Below are 24,394 nucleotides of genomic sequence, written 5' to 3'. Positions count from 1 at the left end.
AGATTTAAATAGGAACTGCTTCCTGTTTCATTGTCAAGTGCACAGTAATGCAGCCTAGAACAAGCTGTAATATTTGAAGGTGTGCTGAAGCGAAGATTTTCTAAAAGCGTCACAATAGAAATGGAAGGTTAGTGTAAGGTTAGCACTGTTGGAAGTCCTGCATTATTATGATCCGATTTCCTCTTTTTCTCCAATCATAATTCTACGGCCACTAGAGGTTAGCGCCTAAATAGTAAATGGTTAATGGACTTTTCTAGAATAGCACTTTTCTAGTCTTCCAACCACTCAAAGTGCTTTAACTCTACATGTCATCATTAACCCATTCACGCCCATTTATACACTGATGGCAGGGGCTACCATGCGAGGTGCCACCTGCCCATCAGGACTACCTAACCATTCATACCGATTCAAACACTGCAGGCACAGCCTACGGGAGCAATAACGGAGTATTTGCCGATATTCTGATTGAAGGACAACCCGCTCTACCACTCAGCCACAGTTGCAACTCGGCAATTTAATAGATGCTTGCACAAACAACCAATTGGAACGATTTTTGGGGGATGACATTCTGAAATTCCTAAGTGTATGTTTTGGCCTATATGAAAACGTATGTGGTTTAATAGATTTTGACAGATGTGAATTGGTCTACACAAAGAACAGGGTCAAAAATCAAAGATTTAGAGCCTCTATCTGCCACTTTGTGCTGCTTGTATATCTATTATATATATAACATACCATTTTGTGGTACTGACGAGGTCCCTCGTTACGATTTTGGGCTGTCTCAAATAAAGCTGACTAACGTGAGAGAACCATGGTGAAATATTTATCAGAAAAACAAAGTGTTTGTGGTAAAAATTAGGATTATGAATTTTATTTCAAGGCAGTTTTTTTTTCGGTGAAATCTTCGGTTGTCAATCACGACGCTGGTCGAAAATTGTAACCAAAAACAGCCTGCAACCTGCAATATTTCTTTATGTATAAGAATACTATTTGTCTTACCCTCGCCATAAGCTCATCCCAACGCGTGTTGAAAGCGTCTAGTTTTTGCTGTATTATTTCATCCAAAACGCCTCCGTCCATCAGCGTCTGGGCCAGCTCCCGAATCTGGTTCCTGTTGTCCTCCGGGTGCCGCAAAAGCACTTCTAGACTCTGTACACACAAACACAAACAACGTCATGATTCACACTTGACCATACCACTTTGAAATGTCTGCAGTGAAACTTTATCTTTTCCACAATCTTAAAACAACTAGAGTTTCGCACTTTCATTATCCCAAAAGTTTCCGACAATTTTCAAAACCCAGAGAACTCCATTAGTTTATCAAGTTAACGGTCAGTTTCATTGAAGTCGTTTGCAAGCTGTTATTTTACTTTTTATCAAGTTTAAGACAAATTTTCCCGAAACACTTTTTTTTTTTTTTTTTTTTTCACTACATATTTTAACCGGATGAAGGATAAAGCCATCAGTCGTCTAGTTATCAGAGAAACAAACGTTAGCGGGAGAAACAGCGTTGGAGAAACACAGATTCTTAACTTTAAACTTATTAATACCGTGTTTTTACCGATTTCAATCACCAAGTCCGTTTGTATGGAGAGGAAGAGACCTCCACAGTAAAACCTCCTGACGATGAACATTGAAGGAATCACCAAACTGTCTTTTGCTATTATTTTGATTAACAGACTAATAGCGGAAGAAAGTTACATATTATGAGTTTAAGGAAAACCACAGAAAAATATGCCTTTGGTGGTATTGGCTTTTTGCATACAGCAGGATATTGCTTTGTTCGAACTCATGAGTGACTCATGAGGAAGTAGGAAAATGAATATTGAATATTATGCAGGATATGAATGTTAGAGGCTAAAAGAGGTCAATTAGCCCCTGCAAGTCTGACCTAAGTGCTTAACAACTTCTTACATCTCCACAAATACAGCTGAGTGGGCAAATATTTGCATATTTGCTGTTCTGTAAAAAATCGAAATTAAACAATGCATCCTGGTCTGGCGGCTTTAAGCATTTTTCATTGTTTAATCTCACCAAATCCCTGGATTTAACATCTAAGGCAATCTGCAAAAGCACAGTTTAGGGAAATTAGAGGGTTGGAGTTAACACTTTAGCCTTTGACTTGATTTCCTCAGAAAAACCAGGAAGCCATGACTCAATGTAACTAAACAATAACATCCTCAGCCAGTACACTGAATCTATATGACCTCCAAATCCCTGCTGACATAATGTCTTTCAAATTTTCTTTCGTAAGATGAAAATCCTCTCTTCCAGAAGGAAAAAATTCTCTTTCTACATTATCCTTTTTTTCAATTTGGACAGGAGGCAACCTCCGGTGGCTCAGACATTCAAATGGCCATCAACGGGCAACTCCTCTGGTTGCAAAAAGAAGTCAGATAGTATGGATGTCTATGAGAAAATTACCCTATATCTCACTTGATTTATTTCGTCAGTAAACATTGTGAACATGAGTTTATGGTCTCAATATCTAGCTTCAAGCCTTATTCAATTCAGCATGATGTTTATTTAGTAAATTAGGATCCATTCAGAGTCAAATAGACCAAAAAGCATTTGCTTTAGGGCGTGGCTACCTTGTGATTGACAGGTTGCTTCTGCGGCTTTGCGCCGTCTGGATGCTGTCCATGATTTCATCTTACAAGTTTAACCTTTTCACAGTGTTTTTTCACTTTGAGAAATTAACTGTAACATGTTGGTCGCCTGAAAGTGTCCCATTCAGCATTCAGTTGAAATTTACCCTCTAAACCCCGTTAAAGGGTTGTAATTTGTAATTTTGGGCTATTCAAAATTAATTGAATTGAATGGAATTATAGTCCCTTCTGGTTGCAAAAAAACAACAACATGGTGACGGACAAAACAAAAAAAGGGAACAGACAAAATGCTGAACTCAAGCCTTCAAAACAGAATTCTAAAAACCGATGGATGATATCCCTGCTTGCACTTATTCCCTGTATTCTGTCTAGAGTCTATGTAACGTAACGCTTGTCTCATCGCACATATGTTCTCTTCACATATGGTCTCCTCCTCCAACTCGATACTCACATCTAGTGCCTCCTGCAGCTCCTCCGCTCCTCCTTCGAGGTTTTCCGTCTCATCCAGCTTCTGCTCCAGCTGGTCGAGAAAGGCGTTCTCCTGCTCCAGGTAGGAGAGCAACTCACACCAACACGCCCACACCTCCTGCAGAGCACACACACAATAAACACAAAAATCATCAGGAGGCACAGAGACAGAGATTGAAAGGATTGGTGAATGGATCGATCAGAAAGCAAAACAGATTACCATTTTGACATTTCATGCGTTAGAGGGACGAAAGACAGTTGGACAGCAGTGGAAAAAGACAAATAGTGAGAGCAAGCGTGTACTTCAACCATCAAGTTGAAAAAGGGAGAGTCACATTGAGGGAGGACAGAGAGCGAAGGAGGGTGGAGGATAGGGAGGAGAGAGAGAGAGAGGTGGCAGAACTATAGATGCCATCTTCACTTCCTTGTGCTGTTGTTTTATTGTCACGTATTCAGCATTGCTGCATTGGCCATCATATCAGCATCTGTTCAACATCAACATGTTTGACGGATTTGTTTCCAACTGCAAAATGAGCAGCAGTTGCCTCTGTCTGGCTGAAGTGATCGAGCTGGCTTCAGAAAGAGGCAGATTTCACACAAACAAACGATTGCAACAAGTGCTTGACAATATTGTAACGCACCAGCCAAAGACATTGTTGGTGGCGGCATGTACTTTATAGCATCGAGTGAACGTGCATTTTTTAACAGCAGCTTTTCAAGATGCCAAAGGCTTCAAAGAGACACCCAGTTGCGGCGAGCTGCTTCGAACAAGAGCGAGGAAATGCCCTTCTTTTGTGAAAAACACAGTTATAATCTATTTAGGCTTCTTCTGCAAGTGATGTCAAGCTTTATTCCACATTTCAGCAATAACATTCATTGGTCAATAACCATTACAGAGAGTGCAAAAGCCACAATTTGTGGGTTCAAAATCTATTACATATTGAAAAGGCCAATAACATTTAATACTTGAATACGATTAACCTATACTGCATGATTTATGTTTAAATTTTGCATAAGAAAATGAAGTATGTTTCTTTATGCAATATTTAAGTATTTTTGAATGGGGAGAGCTTAGGGTATCAAATCGATCGCGTCCTTTTTTTTGCCCTGTGTCACATATGAATCCTGAACATAGGTGCATTATAAGGCAATGGGCAACTGAGCACAGACATTCAAAAGACCCCTACCACTTGTTTTTGTCACTTTGTAATTCTTTTGGTCTTATTTTAGTTTTAGTCTGTGGATGTTTTGTCTCTTTGAAGTTGTTTTGAGTCTCTTTGTAGTTATTTCGAGTCACATTGTAGGGACTCTTTGTGGAAGTTTTTGTCATTTTGTAGTCATTTCAGACCTTTTCGCAGTTGTTTGTGTACTCATCTTGAGTCTCTTTGTAGCTGCTTTGTGTCTATCCGTAGTCATTTTGTGCAACTTTGTGAATGTTTTGCTCCTTTTTGTATACTTTAGTGTCTCTTTGTAGTCAATTTGAGTCTCTTTGTAATTTCTCCTTGTCTCTTTGTCAGAATTTAGATAAGATTAGATAAGATTAGAAAGCTTAATTATCTCTTTCTCCTAGTCTTTGCGGTAGTTTTTGCCTCTCCACAGAGGAACTGGTCCGACGACGACCAGCAACACCCTGGGAGAAATCCCCCAAAAGTCATCCCCCAACCGCCGACCCCACTTGTTGAGGTGTAAAAATATTGACGCTTTATCTCAAAACTGTAGCTGGCATAATTATTAAGAAACTCTGGAGCCTGATCTGTGCCCCAGCTGATCAGACTTATTTTGCCTGCTGTAGGCTAGAGCCCCATTGCATTATAAAATACAACTGATTGTATGTATGGCGCAAAATATCATCCACCGTGCACAATCAGCAGAATCTATCTTCTGCTCCGGTCATGGAGAAAACCAACCACTGCTCCAATGTTTTTTCTATTTTTCCCTTTTTTTCCCTCAGTTTTTTTCTGTTCTGATTTGATACAGAAAAACAAAGCAGTTTTTAGTTTTTTTCTGAAATGGAATAAAACAAAGAACAAACAAATCAATGGTTAAAAAATATAGAGGCCTCTCTCCTCTCAGTCAAAGCATGCAGATAGTTTAAGCTTTCAGATATCCATATCCGAGATAGCAAAAAACTGTCTACATTTTTAATAGGAAATATTTTCTAAGAAAGAATGTATGAACCCCTGACACGTTTTCATCCAGCTCCATCCCTTTCTGTCACCTCCGGCCTGAACGTTAAGCATTCAAACATCTTGCGGCATTAAAATTGCCTATTTTTTTTTTTAATGAAGCTTACAATTTGAAGGTCACAGGTAAAATGCACAAAGAAAAAAAAGGGTGCCGCTTGGCTAACTGCGCTTCACCTTAGCTTATCTATAAAATACCGTGTGCACATTTACACGCTCAACTACCTACATACACAGCAACATGCCCTTCAGATACTGATGTATGTGAACACTACGGTCTTGGCCTTGAAACCAATTGTAAGGCTGTTTTTACGTTGGGCACGAACATACACATCCTCCTCTTCCCCCTCTCTTAAAAGTTTCAAGTTTCAAGTGTGTTCATGTTATCTTTACCTAAGCATGCCAAGGTTATCCAATTAGTACCTCCAAATGATCACAAAGAAGACAGATACAGCTCATACCTCTAGAGTTTTACATTTCCCATCCAGCCGACTACAGAGGCGCTGGTAGTTGGCCGTCAGCACGTCCAATTCAGACCGCAGGGCATCATGGGCCGTGGGTGGAGCCTTGGCGATGAAACTGTTGACACTGTCAGTCAGGAGTTTGACCTTTAGCTCCTTGGAGTGGACCTCTTCCTGGGCCCTCTGATAGAGAGACAGAGTAAATGAATAAGTGACCTTTGTCAGAGTGGTACAGGTTGTCTGAGACACTTTCGGACCAGTTGATTTAGTTTGTGCACAATAAACAAGCCTCGTTATGTCAATCAAACTCTCAAAAGTCATCTGGACGGTGAAAGAAAAGAGAGACAGGTTGAGGGAGAATTAAAGAAGAGAGGAAGACAGACAGAAGGAGAGAGAGGGCTTAATGGATGGAGGGATGGATGCACGAACAAATTATTCAATGTATCTTCTGTTTACAAAGCCACCGAGTGTAAATAGACAGAGAGAGACGGAGAGAGCAAGTAAGCCAACGAATCAACGAATGACGGAGTGTAGCTAATACTTTCCCAAACGAGGGAGGGAAGGAGGGAGGAACAGGAGACGGGTGGGGGATTAAGAGAATAAGAGAGTGAACAGAGAGTTTCTTTTAAGCCCCGAGCAGAAAGGGGAAGTAGAGGAGAGAAAGAGGAGGAGGGGGGAGATAAGCGAGAGTGAAATCAATTTTTAATTTTCAACTTGACTCTCGAGTCAACTTTTTCCAGGAGGTTGGGTGAATGGAAGGGGACTACTATTGCCAAGGCTTTTGGGTAAATCACAAAGCAAATACATTTACATCACAAATGCATGGCATTCAACTTATGAAAGCTAGCAGAGCAGAGAGAAAAAGGAGAATTGATGCAATTTGGTAGAAAATTTAGGAATGGAGGGAATGATGAGTGGAGAGGGGGTTTTGACACAGAGCTGTGAGTGAGGCTACGGAAGACGATAAAAGAGAGGGAAAGAAAGAAAGACAGAAAGAAAGAAAGAAAGAAAGAAAGCTGGTTTTTAACTTCAACAATGGAAAGAGAGTGAGGCAGACGGGGGCGTTATCGACCTGGAATTGACCAGGATCAAAAGAGAGCGACAGAGAAAAGAAAGTCGGATTGGGGCCTCCACTGTACCAAACAGGGCTCCACATAGCTCTACCTAAATCACATATTGCCAGGAACCCAAAATAGAAGAAAAAAGTCACACTACGAAAATATAAATTTAGTGAAAAATATTATATACACAATGTATAGTTCGTATAGTTCAATATCTTGAATTGTACAACAATTTAGTCTATCTATTTAAGTGATTTTGTCTCAACTCATTGTTGAGCCTTTTTCATTGAAAATCTATGTTTGCCTGTAAATTGTTGAAAATATTAAGTGCACCTATATGTGACATTGCACAAGGGAAAGTTGTACTGTTTATGTTTTTATAAAATATGTCGCAAAGAAAGGCCGAATTCACATTTCATGACAAAGGCAAAAGAATAATTAAAATACCCTCTCACATTTCAGACCTCCTTTCCCCTCCTGACCATGGCCAAACAGTCCCTCATTGAACCAATTTGACTATATGGTTGTGATGTGTGGGGGACAAACCAAGACTATTAAAACCCTGCATCCTGAAACATGTATGAATAAGGCCAATTGCCACTTTTAAATGGACTAATTGGAGAAGGGTCTGGCTGCAGAGCTCTATGCTCGTGCCCACCTTCTCCATCGAACCCTCTCCGAGATTGGAAAAGGAAGTGACGTGAAATTGTGTAGGCCAAAGATGATTTTCAGTATACGATATCATGCTTTAATTAGTTTGAAAAAGCTCACCTCCACCACTAACACCAAGGTAAACAATACAACTTTCAACATATAAAGTTAGGGAATGTCAATGTAGCAGCCAATAACTTAACCTTATGCGTTAACTTACTTTAGCCACCATTAGCTAGCTATGCTAATGAAGTAAGCAAACTAACAAAAACTGTAGCTGGTAGGTTGACATTATGCTCTCTTAGCATATTTTCAAACAAGTTATTTGCTGCTTAACATTACATTTCCTAACTTTATAAGTTACAGTTATGCCACAATATTAAGGTTGCCTTTTTTTACCTTCACTGTAATGAATGGCTGTTTACAACAGTATTTCTTAATATACAGTTAGATATTCATCCTTCACATGTAAATTAGCAGTAAATGACGACCGGTTAACAATTGCGAAATTGTTTAATGTTGGTGTTATAGGTGGAGCTGTGTGGCATGGACGTTATACAACGGATGTGATAAATGCATTATATATACGCTCAGTAGGCTATTTTATTTATTGACGATAGGCTCAATAAAACAAGTCATGTAAACTTTATTTAAATATAAACCCAAATAAAATCTTCCAAGTTCGATTTCGAAACCAAATTAGGAAAAGGGTTCATCAAGTGTAGGTTAAGTACACTACATATTTCTGACATGGAACACACTTGTCTACTACCTGCTGACATTCATGCACGTGCACCATAGGCGTGCTATCATATATTACTATCTTGCCTTCTTAATATGATCTTATATATTGACTGAAAATGTACTCTTGCAGTGCAGAACGCAGCATTTCATTGCCAGGAAAGGAGTAAGCCTCCTGGAGCTCTTTATAAAGTACTGACTTTCCCTTCGGCATGAAAACCAACTATTAGTGTACTGACCATAGGTACTTCCAGCGTCATAGCTACAGCGATACATTACTAAATTGACAGACATACAAACAAATCCGTGTTTAACTTTTATATTGGGTTAGGTCAAAATTTGTAGGAAAGAACATGATAAAGAACATGATAAGCGCTGAAAGCAAGAATAATATTACCATTCAAAATGCGATAAAAGATGGGTAAATTTGGTGATGAATGTTCAAAACCGGAACATTTTAGTGTTTTACAGATATTTGTTGTGATTCGAGGCACCAAGCTTGAAACTGGGACAATTCCTGACAAAATAGGACGTCCGGTCACCGTATCAAATCTGGATATGGGGACAGACCCTGTGGTAGTTCGGCCAACGAGAGGAGGAGACAGCAAGAAATATGAAGACACTCTCAGACTAAAACCCAAATTAAATATTAACTTGAGGATACCTTGAGCTCCTCCACGGCCTTGCGTAGCTCTTCTGGCGTCTTGTATGTGAAATCTCTCTCCAGGTAGTCTTCCTCCGCCTGGTTGATCCACTCCTGCATCTCCTGCATCTCCTTCCTCAGAGCCATGGTCTTATCAAGGCCACCTTTCAGAGCGGACTTCTTAGCATAGGCCTAAACGGAGAAGTGGAAAACACACATCGACACAAACACTCAACGTTATTCGGATCATGAAAGCAGGAAGACGACACACCCTCTGGAAGGAGGTTACACACCTGTTTGCAAATGTTCTCCCATTGGCCGTTGAGTTCGTCCAGTTCCTTCTGGATGTGGATGGCAAACGGTGGCTCGGCCTCTTTCTTTAGGTACAGACCCACTTCATTAATGCCATTGACGCTGGGTTGGATGGTGTGGATGTCATTCACCAGAGCCTGGCCAATCAGAATACAGGACCGTGGTTACACAGGTAGAAATATGACTGTGAATATTTACAAGTGGTTTATTTTGGTCCTAATGAGATATCTTCGGTTCAATTTCTTTAGAAGTAGTCATAAAAAAGCTGTTTTGGGCTAATTCCCAATTTCCTTTCCATTTCCTAGAAGGTTATCTTGTAAGACTCTTGGATATTTTATGAACTGAAAGGGTTATTTGATGAATTATCATTATTATTTTTATCCCAAGAACATTCTACTTCTTTCCACTCTGTACTATCCATTCCCAACCTTTTATCAACCTGCATTGGAGGATTTAGAACTGTTGTAATGATGTCATTTTTTGGTAAGAATCTATAGTTTCATATCCATAATCTTTACCCATGCAGCGGGTATTGCACATGACAGCGTTACACTCATCAACATCACTGAAGGAAGTGAGGGGATTGGGTTAGTGCTGGGGACCTTGAGGTGATCGGCACCCACAGCGTCTTCTAATCACCCAGCCAGACCAGCCAGACCAAACGCCACCGAGGGCAGGAAAAAGAGCTAGGCTGGCCCATTTTGGACCCAGCAGGAAAGTGTAATGGACGCAATAGAGACCTTTGTTCCATCCTTGGCTGGCCAGGCTGTTGCAGCTGATGGGCAGACCCTGTTCCACAACGCATACAGGACTCCGTTGGGACAAGGTTTCCATCGGTGATGCTTGGTTCTCAAATGTATTTTCAAGTTGATGGACAATGTCACCCTGATGTAAAAATTTTTAGGTTGCCAGCTTTATATTGTCTGCCCAAATAATTTGCAAGTGTTTTTCTGTTGCCGCTGTTTACATTGTTCCTGAAGCAAATTCAAAAAGATGCACTCGAGAATTGCACTAATTTTTTTGTTTTGTTTTTCTTGTGGAGCATAAAGGGGCTACAACTGCATTTCATTGTGCAGCCCTGAGTCGTTCAATGACAATAAATGGCTCTTGAACCTTGAAATAATGTCAAGATGCATGGCATCCTCACCGTGCACTGCTCCAACTGTTTCTCCAGAGCTTCAGAGTCTCCCAGCGCTGGCCATTCCTCGTTCAGGAACACATCCACATCCGCCATCCACTTCTTCAAAGTCTTAACATCATTCTGGTGGCGAGACAAGAACCGGTATTGAAATTAATACATGTCCACCAGAAGAGAAGTCCTGTGTTACTTGATTATTAAACTTGACTCTCAAAGCAACATATAGTAATCCCTGCAATCAGTCTCACCTCAAACTGCAACAGTTTGGCCATGAGCTCTTGGAGTCTCTGGGCGTTGTCCGTCAGCGTGGTGCCAAGTCGTCTCCAACGCACCATGATGGAATCCATCTCGAAGCGAAACCTACAGAAAATAACAGAGGCTTATTAGCTCGTGATATGGTGTATTTCTTCACAGATGTATTGCTAAAGCAGACTTCTTGTTTAGAACATTTCATGTGCATTGACTGCATTGATTCTCAATAAGAACCAATCAATTGTTACAATGGCCTCATAAACAATTGGAAGGTATGTGGCAAAATGAAGGCTATTTTTCATACCCAATAAAAAAAACTCACTAACCTGTCTTGAAAATGCTCCAGTGCCTGTCATTTCACTGAGCTTCAAGCCACAGTTTTACATTGTTTATGGTAGGGTTGAATTTTTAATTAATTACCTTTTTTTTTGTGTGTAATGAAAGGGCAGAATGTATGGAAATGAGCTGAATGTGTTTTAAGTCGGTCTATATCTACAGTCAAATCTGGACCTTGAGGCTATGGCAGTTTTGCATGATTGGCACTGCACTCTATCTAGTTTAATTCTCTCTTTCAATGGATAACATAGTACCTCTTTCCCACCAAAATTAGCACATATATTCAGGTTTTCTTAAACACAGGTAAACCCACAAAAAAGGCGATAGATTCTTCTCCCATTGCCAGTAGATGTCTGTTTTTTTTCTGGTGTGTAACCTTCAACATCCCAATCGCACCAGAATACAGATTTAGTTAGCAGTGAAACTGTTACTGTGGTTATATTTTTCACTTATTCAGACTCTTTTTCAAAGTCATAAACTAGATGGTTGGTGAATGTTGGGACAGTGGAAAGACTAAGAAAGACAGTTTTATTAAGTTTGATCTTGTTTCTGTCAAGTTTTTAATGGATCGTGTGTTTTCAGGATCAGCCAGGTAAAATGAGTTTTGTACGTTTATCACTGGCGATCAGAGCTGGAGCAGATGAATAACCGTGACTACTGCAGAGTCTTTTGTCCCTGGAATGAATGCTGATTGTAACCTTTCCCACTAAAGACAGAAGCCAGATCTGAGTGGGAAAGGGGCTCTTTTTCAATATCTTACTTTTGGCTGATGTCTGGTGGAGCTTTCTGAAAGACCTGCTCTACAGCTGAAGTCAGGTAGTCCACCTCCCCTTGGTGTTCAGCCAGAGCCACCTGGAGGGCCTGCAAGAGAGACAAAGTAATAAATAAGGCTAGTGAGGCATTGGATGGTTTGGGGAAGTAAACACAGAGAAAATACAAGTCAGAAGAGCTTTTTTGGACAAGTAGAGGTTGTGTATGCAACGGGAGAACATCGAGATGCAGAATGGTGAGCGTTAAGGTTATCTGAACCGTCTATCATGAAAAATGAAAAGCGAGATTTCACCAAACCTCATTGGGCAAAAAATAAATAAATAAATAAATAAATATATTGCATGTAATAGGAAATGTAAAATACATTATTTTTGCCTCTTTTTGCAGGTGTGAATTTCTATTGGAACAATATAATAATTTTAGGTTTCATTTCATAAAATAATTATAATATTCCATCACTAAAATGTCTCAAATTACAAGTTAATTATTGCCAGTTATACTGTAGCATGTTACCACAATTACCCAGCTTTATAGTGAGTAAAAAGATTCAACAAATCAATCCACATGCCAGCATTTCCTTGACACATTTATCAATAAGTATAAACGGAGCAGGAAACTCACATCCACTAGTGATTTATTGGATATCCATGTATTATGTGTGCTCGAATACTTCATGTAAATGCCATGCTTTGGGAATTTTCTATTTTTTTAACAGCTAGTCTGTTACCTTACACTGTGTTGAGCGGGGTGAAATGGGAGAGTGAGGGATGACGAGCATGAGAGGTTATGGCGCTGCCGCTGTTAACATTTTGTAATGAAAGCCTTTTCACACTATTGGCTTTCGCTCAACCCGCTGTGCAGGATGAATTACAAGTGGATAGATGAGGGAATTTCTGGTGAACTTTAGGTGGGTTTGCAGTGGAAATTTTTTGGGGAAGAAAGCCTCTGTTCACACCGAGGTGGCTCAGAGGCTTAGTTTGACTTAGTTCAAGCACAGCCCCTGGACAGGACTTCCGTCAGTTACTAGGGCTTACCCACAATCCTTCTGCTGCAACACTGAATCCCATGCAAAGAGGCATTAGAAACTATTTCTTCTCTAAGTTTTGTCTTTTTCTTTTCTTACCTCCTCCTCAGGATTTATATCCATCACATGGACAAGCCTCCTTTTTATAACTGACTCCCACTTTCACTTTTGAGAGGAGTGAGTTCCCTTATTAGAGATCCAGCAGAAAGGTGAAAAGGTGATGTATTAAAATGCAAAATAATACAAAAACAGCCTCATAATCCCTGTGAATCTCTTTAAACCCATGGTCACTTGTTGATGGACAGTCTTCCTCATACATAGTTGTGTAATAAGATGAGATACTGTATGATATATGCAATTAGACAATAGAGATATTACTATGTCATGGTCACACACAGTATTTAACTTGTTTGAACGTGATGCTGCCTCGTAATTCGATGATGGAGTGTTTCAGGGTACGTCATAACTGTCACTTGTGCTTCGACCATCTTTTGCTAAGAAATATGTCCAGCATACACTATACAACCTGTTACTTAGTCATGAAAATGCCATTTAAATGAAGGTTATAATCTACAAACTCCAGGGGCGGTTTACAGCCAAGCGTGAAGCGGTCGAGATGGGAGTCAGTACCTCTGAGTCTAAGGACATAGTCACGGGACAACACGTGAATGTAATTATGAGAAGTTTCAAGCTAATTGGTAGTGGTCTGTGCCATATATACAGATATTTATATATATATATATGGGATACTTACTGATATTTACCTAAATGTTGATTAAATATGTAACTGCCAAATTCAAATAACAGCTGTAGCCTACTAAATCTGACGCATCTTATTTTAAACAAGCTTCTTGGTCAAAAATACTGATGGTGCTGATTCTAAAGTAACTATAAACGGTTTATTAAAGTTGAATTATTTATCTGACATGATTGAAACTTTATCTGGAAGAATGTGACACCCGAAATTGAATGCATCCCAAACATCCTCACCCCCCACCCATATCACAACCATATCACTAACTGAATAGCTCCTCAACCATAAGGCTTACATGCATATATCTGGTTTCCTTTGAAAGTTAAGAAGCAAAAGGAATATGAATCCCTTGTAAGTAAACTATCTATATTACCGTTCCAGAAAAATGGAGAAGAACTGAGGAACAAAATAAGATTTCTATCCTAACCTAGTATATAATCTAAATTTCAGAGGCAATATCAGCATTAAAATAAAGATAAAGAGCGAGACTGAATTTCTTCTCCTACCCTTTGCAAATACAAATTAGGATAAACTGGGAGTTTAACCTCAAAACACTAGTTATTTCCATTTAGCCATGTTACAAATAACAAAAGCCTCCCAAATTTATATTGTATATTTGTATATTTTGGTGTAGATCTATGTTTTTCTGGTGAAATATAATCTAAAAAAAATATTAATTCATGATTCTGTATCTTTTGATCTCAACTTGTTCTTAAATTTACGCAATTTATATATGCATGACTTTATTGTTTAAATACTTAACATACAATTGCAGTCCTCAATCAGTTATCCATGCAGTCCACCCCTACTCACTTCTCATTACATCACTACGGCAAAATCACATATCAATTAAAATATGTAATGACACCTAAATTATAGGTGATTGAATGCTGCAATCAGGCCCATAACAACTTTTACCGGGAGCCATGGATTATATTCCCACCTGACAGTAATGCTCATTACTTTAATGAATAAAGTAACTACAGTGACAGGTGATACTATCACCTGGGTAAAGGAAGTGTTGCCGACCACACGTGTGTGTTCACACACAAGCGCAAGTCTCAATGAGTGACAAGAGGGGAAAGTGTTGTGCTGAAATGAACGACGGCTTATCAGTATGCAGGAGGAACTCCTAATTATTATCGACAATCAACTTTAATTAATCTCAGCCTACAAGGCTTGATCCCGCTGCTATGCTACAAGACCATTATGGGGTTTAAAGAGGGTGCACACAAACACACACGTACGCGTGCGCACACACACACACACACACACACACACACACACACACACACACACACACACACACACACACACACACACACACACACACACACACACACACACACACACACACAAACTAGACTTAAGTTAAAAGATAGAAATCAACACTTCTAAAACAACAAAGTGATAACAAAAAAGAACAAAAGTCCTTGTATTCTTTTGACTGGATGGACAGATTAGCATTGACACAATGAAAAATGTCTGTGTGTATGTGCTCTCTTTATATGCGTACTGACACACCCTGCTCTGGGATTTGTGTGTGTGTGTGTGTGTGTGTGTGTGTGTGTGTGTGTGTGTGTGTGTGTGTGTATGTGTAGCTGTAGATATTGTGATAAACAGAGGCACTGATTTGTTCCGCTGGGATTTTTTGCCCGCCCGCCTCTCATAATTGCAGAGTTGTAGACAAACACACATACACACACACACACACACACACCAAAAGCAGACCAGCTCTGGCCTCACACTCTGCATGTTGAGCAAGTCGGGCTTCATAACATCACTGATTTTCGCCATCGTTCTCTCTGCTTTTTTTTTAGGTTTCTAAAGGTAGAGTTTAGCTTGCTGTTAGAGCTGCAGCTTTGAATAAAGACTGCAGTTTAAAGGATAGAGAACGGCAAACAGCTGCAGAGTGTGAATGTAAGAGGCCGCGGGGATGCCGATAAAATTTCACATTCATTGGACTTTAAAACCATGAAGTCCAATAAAAGAGGATTTATTCGGCATCTTCGTCCTTTAATTAGATGAATTCACTCTTAAAACTTAAGTGAGGGCCAAGACATTGTAAAGAGTTAGATTATTGTACATTTTAAACTAATGGGATATAAGACACTACAGGTGAATAGGGTAAACAATAATAAAAATAATAATCTTTTTCTAAATGTTATGTTTAAATATTCAAAAGACGCATTATGTTTACATGAATAAAATGTCGTAAAAAACTTCAGGATATAGATAAGAATACAACTTGAAAGTTGTTATAAGTAATACTGAATTTGGAGTTCTAGCTCTGAGAAAAACCTAATTTTGAGAAAATGGCCTTCCAAGATAATAATTATTAAATTCCATCCATCCATCCATCTATCTAAAATGTAGTCTACAAACTCTACAATGTCAGTTTTTTCCAATATTGAGCAGCGCCAGTTTACATGCGAATATTTGTGACAAAAAGTTGTTCTAAGCCGACTGCTGAGTAGCCAATAGACTCATCCACTCTACATAACAACTTAAAGTGAGACAAGAAATAGTGTAAGTGTGCAGAAGTAAAGTTTTTTTTTTAAACTCAGATTTATGGATATAGTTGTGTGTTTTCCACGATTTTTTTTAAAATATCGCAATATATGCTGAGAGTAGTGCAATAGATCAAAATATACTACATTGTATATATACATACATACATACATACATACATATTTATATACATACATACAGCGGGTAAAATAAGTATTGAACAAGTCACCATTTTTCTCAGCAAATATATAATATGTATACGTATATGTATATACATATACGTATATGTATATATATATGTGTATACGTATATACGTATATATGTATATACATATATGTGTATATGTATATACATATACATATGTATATGTATGTATATATGTGTATGTATGCATGTATATATGTATGTATATGTATGTATATATATGTATGTATATGTTTGTATATATACAGTGGGTAAAAATAGTATTGAACACGTCACCATTTTTCTCAGTAAATATCTTTCTATAGGTGCTATTGACATGAAATGTTCACCAGATGTCGGTAACAACCCAAGTAATTTATACATACAAAGAAAACCAAACAAATAAGTTCAGAAATAAGTTGTGTGTAATAAAATGGAATGACACAGGGAAAAAGTATTAAACACGCTTACTGAAATTTATTTAATACTTGGTACAAAAGCCTTTGTTGGTAACGACAACTTCAAGACGCCTCCTGTATGGAGAAACTAGTCGCATGCATTGCTCAGGTGTGATTTTGGCCAATTCTTCCACACAACAGTCTTCAAATCTTGAAGGTTCCGTGGGCCTCTTCTATGAACTCTGATCTTTAGTTCTTTCCATATATATATATATTCCATATTGGATTCAAGTCAGGTGATTGGCTGGGCCATTCTAGCAGCTTTATTTTCTTTCTCTGAAACCAATTGAGAGTTTCCTTGGCCGTGTGTTTGGGATCATTGTCTTGCTGAAATGTCCACCCTCGTTTCATCTTCATCATCCTGGTAGATGGCAGCAGATTTTTATCAAGATTGTCTTGGTACATTTTTCCATTCATCCTTCCTTCAATTATATTTGTTTGCCAGTGCCGTATGCTGAAAAACAGCCCCACACCATGATGTTCCCACCTCCAAACTTCACTGTTGGTATGGTGTTTTTGGGGTGATGTGCAGTGTCATTTGACCTCCAAACACAGTGTGTATTATGGCATCCAAAGAGTTTAATTTTGGTCTCATCTGACCAGACTATATTCTCCCAGTATTTCACAGGCTTGGCTAAATGTTGTGCAGCAAACTTTAAATGAGCTTCAACATGCTTTTCTTCAGCAATGGAAGAAAAGCATGTTGCGTGGTGAGCGTGTATACAGGCCACGGCGGTTGAGTGCATTACTTATTGTTTTCTTTGAAACAATTGTACCTGCTAATTCCAGGTCTTTCTGAAGCTCTCCACAAGTGGTCCTTGGCTCTTCTGATAATTATTTTCACTCCTCTGTCAGAAATCTTGCGAGGAGCACCTGGTCGTGGCCGGTTTATGGTGAAATTATGTTCTTTCCACTTCCGGATTATGGCCCCAACAGTGCTCACTGGAACGTTCAGAAGTTTAGAAATCCTTCTGTAACCAATGCCATCAGTATGTTTTGCAACAATAAGGTTGTGAAGGTCTTGAGAGAGCTCTTTGCTTTTACCCATCATGAGATGTTTCTTGTGTGACACCTTGGTAATGAGACACCTTTTAATAGGCCATCAGTTGGGACTGAACCAGCTGATATTAATTTGCACTGACAAGGGGCAGGATTGCTTTCTAATTACTGATAGATTTCAGCTGGTGTCTTGGCTTTCCATGCCTTTTTGTTCAATACTTTTCCCCTGTGTCATTCCATTTTATTACACATAACTTGATTTCTGAACTTATTTGTTTGGTTTTCTTTGTATGTATGGATTACTTGGGTTGTTACCGACATCCGGTGAAAATCTCATGTCGATAGCACCTATAGAAATATATTTACTGAGAAAAATGGTGACGTGTTCAATACTATTTTTACCCACTGTATATATACATACATATATATACATACATATATACATATGTATATGTATATATATATATATATATATATACACATATGTGGTATCCGGGAATGAAGAATGCGCCGGGATTCCGAGAAAACACGAGGCAATGGTTTGTTTAAGCCGACTTCGGCGTTTATTTTAGTAATCAGACAGGACAAGGGTATGCTTGGGTCTCCGTGAGCCTCTAGCCTCTGCAGTCCATGCGTGTCTCTGCCTCCTCGCTCCATGCGTGTCTCTGCCTCTCTTATAGTGGCTCCGGGCCTTCCTCCTCCCAGCCGCCAGGTGTTCCCCATCCCGCTGATTGGGGGGAAGGACCCGGTGCTCTCCGTCGCCGGCTGGTGGGTGGGGGTGGTACACCCCGTCCTTCACGGTCCCACGGGACCGTTCAGGCCGAGGCTTCAGGGGCGGGATGCCACACTCCCCCCTCGTTTGCTCAAGCCCCTGGTCTCTGGGGAACCCACCCAGACAGGCATCCCGACGTGACAGGGCGTCGGCGTTGGCATGCTCCCGGCCCGGTCGGTGGTCCACCCGGAACCGAAAATCCTGGAGAGCCAGAAACCACCGTGTCACCCGGGCGTTTGTATTTTTGGCCCCCGCCATCCACTTCAGGGGGGCGTGGTCGGTGACTAAGGTGAACTCCCTCCCCAGGAGGTAGTAGCGCAACTTCTCCAGGCACCATTTAATGGCCAGGGCCTCCTTCTCCACGGTGGAGTAGTTGCGCTCATTGGGGAGGAGCTTCCGGCTGACGTAGGTTATTGGGTGCTCCTCTCCGGCCCGGACCTGGGACAAGACCCCCGAGTCCCACCTCTGAGGCGTCTGTGTGGACAATCACAGGGAGATTAAAGTCAGGTGTTATTAGTACCGGTTCTGAGCATAGGGCCTCCCTGAGCGTCTTGAACGCCCGGTCCGCCGCCTCTGACCAGGTGACCCGGTCTGGCAAGGCCTTACGGGTTAGGTCGTTCATGGGGCTGGCCAGCGTGGCGTACCCGGGAATGAAGCGCTGATAGTAGCCCACCAGCCCCAAGAACGCCTTCACCTGCTTCTTAGTCCTGGGTTGCGGCCAGGCCCGTATGGCGGCTACCTTGCCTTCCTGCGGCCGCACTGTCCCTCTCCCGACCCGGTACCCCAGGTACGTCGTCTCCTCTCTCCCGAGGCGACATTTGGCCGGTTTAGCGGTGAGGCCCGCCTTCCGCAGCTCTCCCAGCACGGCCCTTAGCTGGCGGACGTGGATATCCCAGCTGGGGCTGTAAATGATAATGTCATCGATGTATGCCGCCGCGTAATCCTGGTGGGGCCTCAGGAGCTGGTCCATCATCCGCTGGAATGTGGCGGGGGCGCCGTGTACCCCGAAAGGGAGGACGGTGTACTGGTACAGTCCCCCGGGGTGGAGAACGCCGTCTTTTCCCGGGCCGCACGGGTCAACGGCACCTGCCAGTACCCCTTGGTCAGGTCCAGGGTCGACAGGTACCGCGCCGGGCCCAGGCGCTCGATAAGTTCGTCGACCCGGGGCATGGGGTAGGCGTCGAACTCCGATGCCTCGTTCAGCCGCCTGAAGTCATTGCAGAACCTAAATGTACCATCTGGCTTGGGCACCAGGACCACCGGGCTGCACCAGGCGCTGCGTGACTCCTCTATCACGCCGAGCTGCAGCATTCGGCGCACCTCGGTCCGTATGGCCTCCCTCCGGGCCTCTGGGATCCTATAGGGCGGAACCCTTACCCTTATGCCGGGCGCCGTCCGGATGTCGTGGTGGGTGGCGGCAGTCCTCCCCGGCAGGTCGGAGAACACGTCCCGATGCTGGAGGATGATCTCGTCCAGGTCGTGCCTCTGGGCCGGGCTGAGGTCCTCCCCCACCGGGACCTCCGGGATCTCCTGCCGGGCCGCCAGGGACAAGGGAGCGGGGTCGGCGGGTGCCTGCTCCCCCCCTCCACTGCTTCAGGAGGTTGATGTGGTATACGTTCGTCGGCTTCCGCCTCCCTGGCTGGCGGACCCGGTAGTTCACCTCGCCCACGCGTTCCACCACCTCGTAGGGCCCCTGCCACTTGGCCAGGAACCGGCACTCCGCCGTGGGGACCAGGACCAGGACCAGTTCCCCTGGCTGAAAGGTCCTCAGCTGGGCTCCTCGATTATAGACCCTCGCCTGGGCCTGCTGCGCTTGCTGGAGGTGCCCCCGGACGATGGGCCACACCCGGGCCATGCGGTCACGCACCTGCTCCACGTGGTCCACGGTGGTGCGGTGGGGGGACGGCTGGCTCTCCCAGGCCTCCTTGGCGATGTCCAGGATCCCGCGGGGCCTCCGCCCGTACAGCAGCTCAAAGGGGGAGAACCCGGTGGACGCCTGGGGGACCTCCCGTACTGCGAACAGTACGTGGGGTAGCAGTTGGTCCCAGTTCTTCCCGTCGGCTTGCATGGCCTTCTTGAGCATCTGCTTCAGGGTTTTGTTGAAACGCTCGACCAGGCCGTCCGTCTGGGGGTGGTACACCGAGGTCCGGAGCTGCTTCACCTGCAGGAGCCTGAGGACCTCCTTCATCACCCGGGACATGAAGCACGACCCCTGATCGGTGAGCACCTCCTTCGCTATCCCCACCCGGCTGAAGAGGAGCATGAGTTCACGGGCGACTGCCTTGGCGGTGGCGGCGCGCAGGGGAAGGGCCTCGGGGTACCGGGTGGCGTAGTCCACTAGCACCAGGATATAGCGGTGGCCCCGGCTGGTCTTGGGAAGGGGGCCCACGATGTCTAAGGCCAAACGCTCGAAGGGGGTCTCAATGATGGGCATGGGAATGAGGGGGTGTCTAGCGGTGGCCCGGGGGGCTACCCGCTGGCACTCGGGGCACCCCTGGCAGTGGCGCTCAACATCCCGCTTAACCCCCGGCCAATAGAACCTGGCTAGGACCCGCTCCCGGGTCTTGTCCATGCCCAGGTGGGCCCCCAGGAGGTGGGTGTGGGCCATAAAAAGCACTTTACTGATGTAGGACGGGGCACCACTAGCTGTTCCCTCACTCCCCCTCCCCGGAGGCTACTCGATACAACAGACCCCCCTGGTGCTGAAGTGCGGGTGTGGTGTGTGACTCACTGAGTCTCGGGCCTGCCCGTCATGAACCAGGACGTGGCTCCAGGCGTGCTTGAGGGCCTCATCCTGGAGCTGAGCGGTGGCGAACTGGCCGGGTCGGGACGAGCCTTCCCCTCCCTCTGGTAAGAAGTCCGAAAACTCAGTAAGGGGGGAGCTCTCCGGGTCTTCCGGTGGGTCTGGTTGCTCGGAGGCTGTGAGGGTCTCCGGGGTGTCGGGGGTAGGTTCCGGTGTCTCGCTCCGGACGGGTCCTCTCGCCGTGCGCGCCGGGGTCCCCGGTGGGGAAGGTCCGTTCCCCTCAGATCCCTCGTCCTCCGCCGTCAGCTCTCCCGGGGACGATGGACGCCGGGTGGCCCCGTAGGCCTGCCGAACCCCCGCGTCCCTCTGCGGGGAGGGCCTCTCCAGCTCCGTAGCTCCCGCGTCGGGTCCCACAACCGGTGGAAAATCGGGCAGTCCCTCCCGATTAACACGGGGACCGGTAGGTGGGGGACAATCCCCGCCCGGATCGTGAATACCCCGTGTGTGGTGCGGACTACCACGTGGCACGTGGGGTATATCCGGGTGTCCCCGTGGACGCAGGCCACCTCCATCGGGTCCCCTGCCTTCCCGCCCGCCAGGTCGGGGCGGAGGAGGGTAACCGCACTGCCGGTGTCCAAGAGGGCCTGCGTGTCCTGGTTCATCACCCGCACCGGGATGGTCGGACTACCCGACGTTCCCTGCGTCCAGCAGGTCGCCAACATGCACGTGTGGTCCGCCCCGGGTCCGCGTCCGCCCGGGTCCGCGTACGCTGACGGCATCGACACATCACGTCCCCTCGGGCAATAGCGAGCGATGTGGCCGGGCTGGCCGCACCCAAAGCAGCGCCGCACCTCCCGGTTCTCCGGTACTCCGCTCAGTGGGGTGACGCCGGGAGCTGGGTTGCCGATGGGGGGTCCCCTCGGGGCTTGGCGGGTCTCGGCGCGCCGTGGGGCTGGGGCGGGTCTGGCGTTCAGGAGCTGGGCCACCTGCCAGTTCTCCAGCTGAAGGACCAGGTCGTCCACGGTGGCAGGATGATGGTGGGCCAGCACGCGGCGGGCGTCCAGCGGGAGTCGCCGCAGGGTGTGGTCAATAATCACCCGGTCGATCGGGCTGGGGCCCTCTCCCGCTGTCAGCCACCGCTTCACCAGCCGGCTGTGCTGGGCGATCTGGGTGCGCACAGCTCCCTGCGCGTCAAACCGCCAATCCTGCGCGCGTTGTGCGCGCGCCGCGAGGTTGTGGCCATAGTAGGCCAGTATGGCCTGTTTGAGCGCCGGATACTGGCGGGCGACGTCCGCCGGCAGGTCCTGGCTCGCCTGCTGGGCGGGTCCGGTGAGGAACGGCGTCACTATGTGCGCCCACTGCTCCTCTGGCCAGCCTTCCCTCTGTGCGGTCCGCTCGAAGACCTCGAGGTACGCCTCCACGTCGTCTTCCGGTCCCATCTTCGTGAGGCGGCTGGTCGGGGCGGCGGTCGGCGCAGCGCGGATGGCGTGCTGAGTCAGCCGCAGAACAGCTTCGCGGAGCAGGGCGAGGCTCTCGGTGGTCTCCCGCTGGTGTTGCTGGGCAGCCAACGCCGCGGCTCCGTCCGGGTTCGGCATGGTGGGGTAGTAGTCGTGGGAACACTCAAAATGCCCGCCTTCTCCACCATATGTGGTATCCGGGAATGAAGAATGCGCCGGGATTCCGAGAAAACACGAGGCAATGGTTTGTTTAAGCCGACTTCGGCGTTTATTTTAGTAATCAGACAGGACAAGGGTATGCTTGGGTCTCCGTGAGCCTCTAGCCTCTGCAGTCCATGCGTGTCTCTGCCTCCTCGCTCCATGCGTGTCTCTGCCTCTCTTATAGTGGCTCCGGGCCTTCCTCCTCCCAGCCGCCAGGTGTTCCCCATCCCGCTGATTGGGGGAAGGACCCGGTGCTCTCCGTCGCCGGCTGGTGGGTGGGGGTGGTACACCCCGTCCTTCACGGTCCCACGGGACCGTTCAGGCCGAGGCTTCAGGGGCGGGATGCCCTCTGTTGTATATCTCAATAGAACTTGACAATGTAGTATGAGAGTGTCCTGAATGATGTTTCTACTTATATTAATATTCTCTCCTCTTGTATTGTTTCTGCATGCTTATTTATATTCTGTTGTTTAGGGTGACTTTGTTACATCTGTCCAGGGACTACAGATGAAAAATAGCCTCTTGGCTAACTCAAACAACTGGATTTTGTTGTGGCTCCTTGTGTTGCATAATGACAATAAATGGTCCTTGAATCTGGTGCATTTACAGGAATGTTTTATTAATGTGCACTTTCCTACCAAATAAACCAATAATAAAAAAATAAAAAAATAAGGATTTGTTCTACAAGGTTTTTTTATTTGAGGATGTCCTGGTGTATCAGATGCATGCAGTTTGTGGGTATGAATCAGAGTCTTAGTTAATGGGGCATGCCATCTATTTTCTCTCAATTCTTTATCCTCTACCTGCTACCTCAAAGAGCAATGGAAAAGTATCCTTTAAAAGAGTGCTGCTTTGGCAGTTTGGCATCGCCAGTGGCCATATAACTTTACTACTAGTAGTAAAAACTGATTACAGTGTTATGCAGCCCCACAGCATTATAGAGCTAGCACCATTTTGGCATTTATTAGAATTTGTATATACTGTAGATCTGAGTAGCAGTGTTGTCAGGATCATACACAGCTGAATCACTATTGACTCTGAGCGAGTAATGGGATTATAGTATACCAACCTAACAGCATAATTATTTGTAATTCATACCAGCTATTATACTAACCTCAAACATTACACTACACTACACTACACGATTCTACACTACACTGAAAAGTTAACTTGTTAACATGTTAAGCTTTGGAAACAATGTAAACAAGTTAAAATGTTTTAAAATGATAACCCATTGCTTAACGGATGTTGTAAGAGTCAGAGCTGAAGTTAAATTATTGAAGGTTAAAAGTTAAAAGTTAAAACTTGGACTAGTTGACTTGTTTTAAAGTAAAAAAACAGAAACAAATTTGAGCACAACTTAAGCTATACGGTCGCAAAAGCATTTTAAATCACATTTGTTAATAACCAAATGGTATTTTAAATGATGAAATCAGTATGTCCCCTGTGTCCGCTCCTGTAGGCTGATTAGGAATGCACCTCATGAACCCAGTGCGGAGTGTAATATGTGATGAAATGCCAGTGTGGAATGTGGTTCGGCATCGCTTATACCTTTGGTATCTTAGCGGTGAATTTGTTTCATTGAGCAAGCTAGCGTTAGCTCCCTTTGTTGATTCATAGCCCCCTAGTTCGCAAGCTTTAGATGGTAGAAGATATGCTAGGCAG

At 44.3% G+C, this 24,394-nt stretch overlaps 1 protein-coding gene across 1 annotated transcript in view; it reads right to left on the bottom strand.

The window, feature by feature from the left end:
- Positions 1–397: 397 nt before the first annotated feature.
- Positions 398–24,394, bottom strand: part of LOC129111489 (dystrophin-like) — a 213,042-nt gene continuing 189,045 nt past the window's right edge. The window contains exons 26-34 of the mRNA XM_054623459.1: positions 11,616–11,716; positions 10,516–10,627; positions 10,277–10,390; positions 9,111–9,266; positions 8,839–9,009; positions 5,722–5,904; positions 3,061–3,195; positions 1,000–1,149; positions 398–427 (exon numbers count right to left, since the gene is read on the bottom strand). Coding sequence (XP_054479434.1) covers positions 398–427; positions 1,000–1,149; positions 3,061–3,195; positions 5,722–5,904; positions 8,839–9,009; positions 9,111–9,266; positions 10,277–10,390; positions 10,516–10,627; positions 11,616–11,716 — 1,152 coding nt within the window. The remainder of the gene's footprint in view (positions 428–999; positions 1,150–3,060; positions 3,196–5,721; positions 5,905–8,838; positions 9,010–9,110; positions 9,267–10,276; positions 10,391–10,515; positions 10,628–11,615; positions 11,717–24,394) is intronic.

This window comes from Anoplopoma fimbria, chromosome 22 (assembly GCF_027596085.1).
Source record: "Anoplopoma fimbria isolate UVic2021 breed Golden Eagle Sablefish chromosome 22, Afim_UVic_2022, whole genome shotgun sequence".
Lineage (NCBI taxonomy): Eukaryota > Metazoa > Chordata > Actinopteri > Perciformes > Anoplopomatidae > Anoplopoma > Anoplopoma fimbria.
Note: the sequence above shows the minus strand (reverse complement) of the source record. Positions and strands in the feature narration are given on the sequence as shown.